Genomic DNA, 9,177 nt, shown 5'->3' with positions numbered 1-9,177 from the left:
GTTCTGTGACTGAAACTACGTGAAAAGCCATATCCTGTATAAACTATTTCCTGTATAAACTATTTCCTGTATAAACTATTTAAGGAACGAATAATAAGTAAAAGTTTAACGTGAATATTCATAATTCAAAACGTTTTACCTATCCCTATCGAATTTGCCTGTGTTATTAGTGCGAATTGTTTTTAATTTCCACCATAAAAGGAAACGCTGCCGTAAACATAAATGAAATGAGCCAATTTCCCTTGTTTGATTGAAGGAACTAAAACTGCCATAAAATTATTGCAATCAACACGACGCAATTTGAATAAGTAGGTGTTCGAATTTTACAGTAGTTAGAGGAAAAATGATTTCCTTTTGGTACTTCATTGTTTTGCTCTTCAAAATGGTATCTGGAGAAAAATCTTGCGAATGCAACTCTGAACTGGATCCAATATGTGCTTCAGACGGGAAAGTTTATAAAAATCAATGCGAATTTAACTGTATTAACTTAGCTTCGAATGAAACTTTGAAGGAAAAACCACGATTTTTCTGCGTGGAAAGATGTATGGTACCTCTGATATATTCTCCAGTATGTGGAACAAATGGAAAAACGTATGTAAACAAATATTCAGCTGAATGTGATCAATGGGCTTATCCAGAGATTGGATTAGAATTTGTGCCAGCCAATAAGCTCCCAGGAGATTCTTTTCTCCCTGAGTATGAGGAATGCAGGTACGACTGCCAATGTCCAAGGAGATGGAAAAATATCGTTGTGTGTTCTTCGTTAGGACAAGTATTTAAAGATGGCTGTGAATTCTATTGTGCCAAATACTACTGGTATACGAAACTGAATGTAAGAGAGGCAAAACATGAATTTTGTGGTTTATTCAACGTTGTTGCAAAAAAAATTGAAAAATTCCTACTTTCTTGAATACCTGTAGTTATTACAGTTGAAAAACTTCCTGTGGATTTTAAATCCCATTTTAATTTCGTCAAAATTTGATGAAACTCATCTGTAATTTCCATCTATAAATTTTATTTGTTACACATTTGTCTGCTTATTGAACCTCACTTCACATAATATATGAGGCTAATTTGTCGAACCAAATCAACTTTTCATTTTTATCTTCAAAATCAGCTATAAAAAGCCGAAAAATAAATGATGATTCATCTATCGACAATAAAAACTAGTTTGTTTAAATTCATTTCCAGAATATTAATAATTGCTTCTGTTCATGAATTTCATGCAATTTTCAGACAGTTTGAACTTAATATTATTAATTATATTAATATTCTTTCGGTCAAAGAAAGAATTGTTTTCATTCGAAATTTCACTACTGAATTCGTTTTTGTTCGCTATTATTGTTCAAAATTTATTTATATATATATAATGCTTATTATAATATCAAATTATTGTATTATTATTTTTATTCAAATTTATTTATTAAGAATAAATGGTTTCAAGAAATATTTCATTTAATGAATCGATATTGTCGCGATTTGATGGAAATTCATAATTAAAAGAGTAAAAAACCTGATTTCCAGTAGAATAAGTTAATTAACCACTACACGATTTTCGCTCTATAACGACAGCATATAGTATGTGGGAAACCACATACATGAAAAGCACATTAATAATGAAAAAATATAATATTTTTTTTCCTGAATCGATTCATCAGATGAACAATTTTTTCACAGTTATTGATTGAAGGCACTGTAAACGAATTCGTTACCATAAGAAACGAATTTCTAGACCGAGAGATCCACCTTTTCGATCGATTAAAAAAATTATAATAATAATGAAAAAGAATCACGCCTAAACGGGAAGACAAGGAATACAATAATAAGAATTAATTCAGATGTATACCATCCGCTAATATGAATATCAAAAAGTGTTGATCTGAATTGAGCAAGCGAATTTGCCATTTTATGGCCCTGACAATGACTAATTGGCTAGCTCAATTCAGAACAACACTTGTTGATATTTATATTAGCGGAATCATCTGAATTAATTCTTATAATAAAAATAATAATATTATGAAATATCAAGGCCAAAACAGTAGGACCCTCCGCTCTATGACAACTTCTCTTCCATCATTTTTCCGCCGAGACATTAAAACTAATAAAGATGAAAAATCATTTGCCAAAAAATTGAGGATGTATGAATTGTCGTACCATTTTGAAAAATTTAGAATAATGAGAGGAAAACTAAGAACTATTATATATTTCTATTATTTGCAAGGAATTCTAAAAATGAAGAAGGTGTACCAAACAGAATGCATTATAGTAACGAGACTGCCGAGAGTGGTGAAGATATATTAATTTTTCACAAGTGCTTATAAACTATACTCTTAGAAATATAACCATCATAATGATATCAAGGGTAATAATCTATTAAACTCAGCTGAATTCACCCCACAAATGGTTTTGAATGAGATAAATTCTATGGATGCTAATAAAGGAGCAAGCTTTGCTGGATATCCTTCATACTTTCTGAAAAACTGCGGTTCTAGGATGCGTTATCCATTGTCGATCATTTTTAATAAATTGGTGCATTCTGGTACATTTCCTGATTCTTGGAAGACTTCTCTTCTTGTTCCTATCTATAAGAACTCCAGTGGTAAAAGCGATGTTGACAATTATCGTGAGGTTAGCAAGTTGTCGACTTTTGTAAAATTGTTTGAGAGTTAAGAAGTTGAATTAATGTCTATGAATTATGATCAATAAAGAAGTAAACTTCCGTATTGATTGTTTGAGAGTTTTGTTTGGGATGTATTTATGTATTGTTTCACTCTCAAATCGTTGATAAGAATCAGCATGGCTACTTCACGGGTCCTAGTATTGAATCTGTACATCGATAGCGATGGTACAGCGATAACTTTTGATAGGTTTGATCACAATTTTTTTTTGTCTAAGCTTGCTGGGGTCGGTGTGCATAGGAATCTCAGATGGTTCTCTTCCTATTTTTATTAACGACCGCAGCTAGTGAGTGTCAGAGGATTCAGGTCGGCTCCATTTGTCGTTACATCTGGGGTACCTCAAGGATCTCATACTATTTTTAATATTCCTGAACGATATAGGAAGCTGTTGCAGATTTGTAGAGGGTGGGCAAAATTCGAAGGGATTGAATAGCAGCTCTGTAACCGTGAGAGGTAGGGAAAAATGGAGGGCACGTTTCCGACCTCGATTTTCTAAAGATGTTAATGGCCAAAACCTCATCCCTCTATCTTCTTTTGTTTTCAAGTTATAAGTTAAACTCATTTTTCAGCTCTTCCTACTGGTGCCTCTTGGAAAACAAATGTTACATTCTAGAAACACTTTTTCATTCAGAATGCAGTGGCGTATTCAAATATTTTTTGCAGCCCGCCACTTCAGAGATATACTGAAAACTTTAATTTTTTTTTAATATAAATCCTGTGTTATTTTTACATCTTCCAGTGTCTTATTTTCTTCTGATTCAGAATATACAGACGTCGTTCTTCAAAAACTAGTTCGGTCTAGTTGGCACTGTTGGCAGGTCCTTTAATTGATAATATGATAATAAACTTCTTACTACTGTGTCAGGTTATTAAATGACACAAGCTTTGCCGCTAGTGGATTTTTTCAAGTTTATTATTCAGATATTAAAAGTGGAATAACCTTGTATATTTCAAAGAATAAACATCATTATTATTACCAATATGAGAGACTTTGAAGATAACTTTCATTTCAAATATTCGAGAGGATGAAAAATTTTCCAATATGGAATGAATCACTTTCAGGAAATTTTATAAACCTGGATTCAACTGAATATGTTCCGAAACCTTCTCTACTAGTAGATAATCTAAATAGCAGTACCACAGCTAGTTCAAACACCTTCACAAATATGGCTGTGTCAGTACTACTACTAGTAGAGGTTAATTGGTAAATATGAAGTAGTCAGAAATAATTTCCTCATTTCCTGAGCATCTTCTCGAATATCCGGAATGAAAGTGATCTCCAAAATCTCTTATAACGTGACAAAACATAAGAGCATAAAGTTCATTATCATATATTATCAATGAAAATCACCTGCCAACTAGACCGAACTAGTTTTTGAGACACGACGTCTGTATATTCTGAATCAGCAGAAATTAAGACACTGGAAGATGTAGTTTTTCAGTTTTTTTTTATTGGAAGAACAATTAGAAATACGACTTATATTATATATTCTAAATCAGAAACATGTGGACTGGAATATGTGAAAAAAACATAGAGTTTATATCTTTGATTACGCTACTGCATTCTACATGAAAAAGTGTCTGTAGAATGTAACATTTGTTTTTCGAAATCACTGATACTTTACGAAATAAAGGCACCAGTACGAAGAGCCGAAAAATGAGTTTCCACTTATAACTTAAAAACAAAAAAAGATAGAGGGATGCGGTTTTGGCCATTAACAATCTTTTGAAAATCGAGGTCGGAAAAGTCCATCCAGTTCTCCCTTGCTCTCACGGTTACAGAGCTGTCATTCAATCCCATTGAATTTTGACCACCCTGTACACTTCCTTCTTTACGCGGATGATTTGAAAATGTTCAAAGAGATAAAATCAGTAAGAGACTGTGTAGAGGTCCAGAAAGATCTTGATGCGTTTTTAGATTATTGTAGACGAAATGAATTAGATCTGAATGTGAATAAATGTTTATGCATATCATCCTCCACCAAGATCAGCAGAAGATTTTTTGATGCAGAGATGATATTCCTCCCAATGCAATTGAAAAACAAGTTATGTACCTATGATTATTTATTTTTTTCTTCAGTCTTCATCAAGTCTTAGAATGAGTTTGGATGAAGGCTTTATTATTCACTTTTTTTCTCGTTTTCTGCTCTGTTTCTTTGTTTCAGATATTATTTCGAAATGGAAAGAGGATAAAGAAATTTTTCATGTCCATGAAAAGGAAGCCCTTCAGTATTTAAAGCTTATTCTGTGAACAAATTTGACATCACTACACTACTCACGGGGAGACAGGGTTTTTTTACTGAGGTTTTTCCCTAAGCTCTTGTATCATACTCCAAATTGTATGGTACCCCGTTACACTAAACTTTGCTGAAACTCATACATATGCTATATTGTTTGATAATTGAAAATGTATTGCCGACATTCAAAAGAATATATATATATATATATATATATATATATATATATATATATATTCTCTAGAAGCCATACAAATATTGAGTTTCAGTATCGATTGGTTGGTTGTGAGGAAGGTGAATCAGGTTAGAGATTTGGGGGTGATTTTTGATTCAAAACTGTCATTCGGTAGAGAATATTAAACAGAGGTATATACAGGCTGTTTCCTAAATGAATGTCAATATTTATGGGGGTGATTTTAGGGCTCATTTGAAGAAGAAAACTTCATATGAACATATATCCTAAACGTCTTACCTTTTGAGATACAGGGTGGTATTATTTAGACAGTCAGTGGCACGCCACTGACTGTATTCATCTATGAGCAAATTTGATTTCTATTTTTTTAAGCGCAAACCGTGAATCTGAGTGAAAAAGAAATGATTGGGAATTTCAAAAATAATTTTTATTTCAGGAAAAATCTGTGGCGTACCATCAATGTCTGCCAAAATATGTAGGTCAAATTACGTACGAACGCCACTGGTGGAAATTAAGGAAAAAGTGATAAATTAAAACATGCCTCTTGATTCATAGTATACATGTTTGACAAATTTCATTGAAATATTTGAAGTGGTATTGTAGATATTGATAATAAATGATTTATTTTTGAAAACTTTACTACCCTGTATCTCAAAAGGTAAGACGTTTAGGACATATGTGAAATAGGCCCAAAAATCACCCTCATAAGTATTGACATTCAATTAAGAAACACCCTATATACATTATTAACGATGCAGCTAATTCATTAATTTGGAGATATCCTTGTTTCTGTTCGTCAGTACTGATATAACAGAGGAAAGATATATTCAAACGACGTGAATTCCACCTACTCTTAGAATTGACATGAGGGACATACCGTTTCCGCACCCTGCAGATGGGTGCAGGTCTCTCATTAAGAGACCGTCCTGAATGCTTGAGGTCAAAAAACTCCTGGCTCTTGAGAGGAAACAGCTCTGTCTGGACTGCAGCAGTAACTGGCAATAAGCACTTAAATGTGATGAGACTGACCGGCTGGTGCCGCTGTGCCGCTGGTGCAGGAGCACTGAAGAAACGTTTGACATATTCTGTTCATCTGCAGCAAACTTGAAGAGTTAAGGATGACCCACCTAGGAAACACAACACCCACGATTCTTATGGTGAGGGGGACTCCTCTCTATCGACTTGTGGCGTTTTTCTCAGCGTGTCTCAATGTTTGAGTCTCTCCAATTACAAACGGATGAACAATAGGTCACGCTGGGGCACCGTACGTAGAAGAAGAAGAAAAAGAATATATTATATTATTAGATTCAAATATACCGAAAAAAGGTTTTTGACCATTTTCTATTATTTATATTGATACAAACCATATGATGTTATATATTTTTGAAATCAGTAAAAAATAAGCTTTCAAAAAATTGCACAGAAAACTACTGTTTCCATTTAAAAAAACATAACTTTGGGTAATATCTTCGTAATTAAAAATCCTGCTGAAAAGGCAAGTACGTCACTGGATTCTACGTGAAAAAGTGCCTGTATAATGTTTCAATTTCAGAGCTCTATCATCAGTATTAGCGGAGATATAAATTTATTTCGATATCGCCATTTTTCCAATTTTTGCTTATAACTCGAAAACAAAAGAAAGTGGCCAAAAATCACTACTACTATTGTAAGTTACTCAGAAAAAGAGAACGAGAATGGGGTATCAGATTTTGTCTATCTACTCTGGTTTAAAAGCTGTAGTGCTAAAACATCGAAATTTGCCCACCCTGTACTTTTTATATAGGGTGTTTCATTGGGAAACGGAAATACTTAACAGGCGGATACGTTGGTGGTTTTGAAGATACCACATTTATTGGCTCTTACAATCTTCTAGCTGAGATACAGGATGTTTTATGAATTTTGCTCGTTTCTTCCCGAGGCCATATCAGACGAACCACCTGTTATATTTTCTTCATACCGGACATCACATCACATTCTTCTTCGTCGAAGTGATCGATTTCATCCATCTTATATGCATTCCATATTTTACTTCGATAATGCGGATAATCCGACCATACTCAAAATTTGACGTTTTCAAAACATATCTTGAGATTATTCATTAATAAGGGCCCAAAGATTATGAAGTAAGAAGAAAACGCCCTCATATCTCTAGTTCTAAAAACCGACTTCATTTTGGTCAGTGGAAATACATTCGACAATGAGATGGCGCTGAAAACGTGCTGTCAATACAGAAAAATTGTTTAATAACAGTTTTCTGTTTTATAATTGAAAGGCGCGAAATTCTGATTTTATTCCTTGTATTCAATTTCAATATCGACTTTGTTGAGACCAGAACACAAATATCTTGAGCGACACAACAAAAGTAAGTTTTTTTGTGACCAGGATGTTAGTTTTCATCTGAACATTGTTTGGAATCAATTGATATCAATGAAATACGCTGGCGGATGTGCTATGTTTTTATTTATTTGAATTGATGAACTTAGTTGAATTTGTACAATTTATATCAGAAATTAATGTGTATGAACAAATATTCAATATACCATCATCATATTTACATTTCAAGAATTTCTTCACATATTAGTTCCATAATTTTCAGAACAACAATTAAAAAAAACCTTACAGAGGTAGGTATACAAGACCTGTCTGTATACTTTCTTTGTGATATGGTCCCTTTATGACACAATATACAAATTGATTAATGAATGAATAAAACAGTCACAGTAGATTTCATAAAACTTTGACTTTCCAAACAACAATTTGACAGTCATTCGATTCCCAAATCGAAATCAATAAAACCTTTGCATTTCTTAATAGGGTGACTTCGCCAGTAACTCGGACATTACCAGTTGTTGGACATATGTCTATTATACTCAAATATTAACATACTTAATCGCGAGACTGCATTATTTGAATAGATACTTGTCGTAGTACTTGTCGTTGTCATATGCGCAGATGCAAACATTTTGAGGAACATAACCTTTATTAAAAAAACCTTTATTATTCAAAACTAAACGACTGTTGAATGGCGGGATGTTGTGTACCCAAGTGGTGTTAATCCAGAAAAATATCAGAACGGTGAGTTCATCTATTGAAAGAGTAGCAATTGAGAATCATTGAATGGACGTATAAAGGTCATAATTTCCCCTAATTGGGCCCTTCATGCGAGGGATGCTTCCTGCATACAACAATTTACGTGGATGAACAGTTCTCAATAATCAACACACTAGATGTCTTCTGCAGAACCAACGATCTTGAAAAGACCTGGACTCCACATAGAAATAATACACACTTCGAAAATTGAGCCAACGAAATCAAATTTCCTTCGACTTAATTACTATGTTGTAAAGTAATTTCACATTATTGAGATTTTTAAAGAAATTGAAAATGAAAATTACACTGCGCGAACGGCAACTGTTCGCCGGAGAGCAATGAAAGGTGTGGGTTCCTTTTTTTTTTGTTAACAGATTCTAAACAAATTTAATTAGTTAACTGAATCAACTGAAACGATATAGGTATTAAGAGGGCGCCAATTAGTTTGAGTTAAATTAAAATCGTCCAATTTGTGACAAACTAATAAATTCACAAATGATAGTAATGGCGAAGAAAGGAAATAATAATACGATGGTTGGTGAATAAAATCCTCACACTTAAAATATTCTCATTTATTTTTCTGATGTCCTGTGTTGTTCGGAGGTGTTTACTCGGGGATGGCGTTGTACTTGACTTCTTTAATGATGGATGCAATATTCGCTAGGACGGAGTGAAATTTCAGAATCTTCTCTCGTTAAAAAAAAAACCTGAGATAAAATGTACACAACTTTTTTTCTACGATTTTTTCTATAATGCGCGGTCAACACCAAGTCAACATCTCCGTCACATATCATCCTATAGGAAGGAAACTGTAGTAAATATCCACAAATCAAAATTGATTTACATTTCTTACTACAGATGGTACATTTACCACCAAACACAACCCTGGAGCCATTTAAAAAGTATTATAAAAGTTTCTGATATTATTATTCTTCTTAATGCTACAATGTTCCCGTAAAACATTCTCGTATGGTTTATA

At 33.3% G+C, this 9,177-nt stretch overlaps 1 protein-coding gene across 1 annotated transcript; it reads left to right on the top strand.

Moving 5' to 3' along the window:
- The first annotated feature begins 250 nt into the window (after positions 1 to 250).
- Positions 251 to 1,231, top strand: LOC123319112 (serine protease inhibitor dipetalogastin-like). The gene has a single exon (XM_044905966.1). The coding sequence runs from the start codon at positions 344 to 346 to the stop codon at positions 908 to 910; it is 567 nt and encodes a 188-aa protein (XP_044761901.1). The 5' UTR covers positions 251 to 343; the 3' UTR covers positions 911 to 1,231.
- The last annotated feature ends 7,946 nt before the right edge of the window (positions 1,232 to 9,177 follow it).

The sequence above is a fragment of the Coccinella septempunctata genome, chromosome 1 (assembly GCF_907165205.1).
Source record: "Coccinella septempunctata chromosome 1, icCocSept1.1, whole genome shotgun sequence".
Lineage (NCBI taxonomy): Eukaryota > Metazoa > Arthropoda > Insecta > Coleoptera > Coccinellidae > Coccinella > Coccinella septempunctata.
This window is presented reverse-complemented; position numbering and strand designations above follow the sequence as displayed.

What these genes read in the sequence shown, in the direction of transcription:
- LOC123319112 (XM_044905966.1), top strand. Translation starts at nt 344, where the DNA reads ATGATTTCCTTTTGGTACTTCATTGTTTTGCTCTTCAAAATGGTATCT.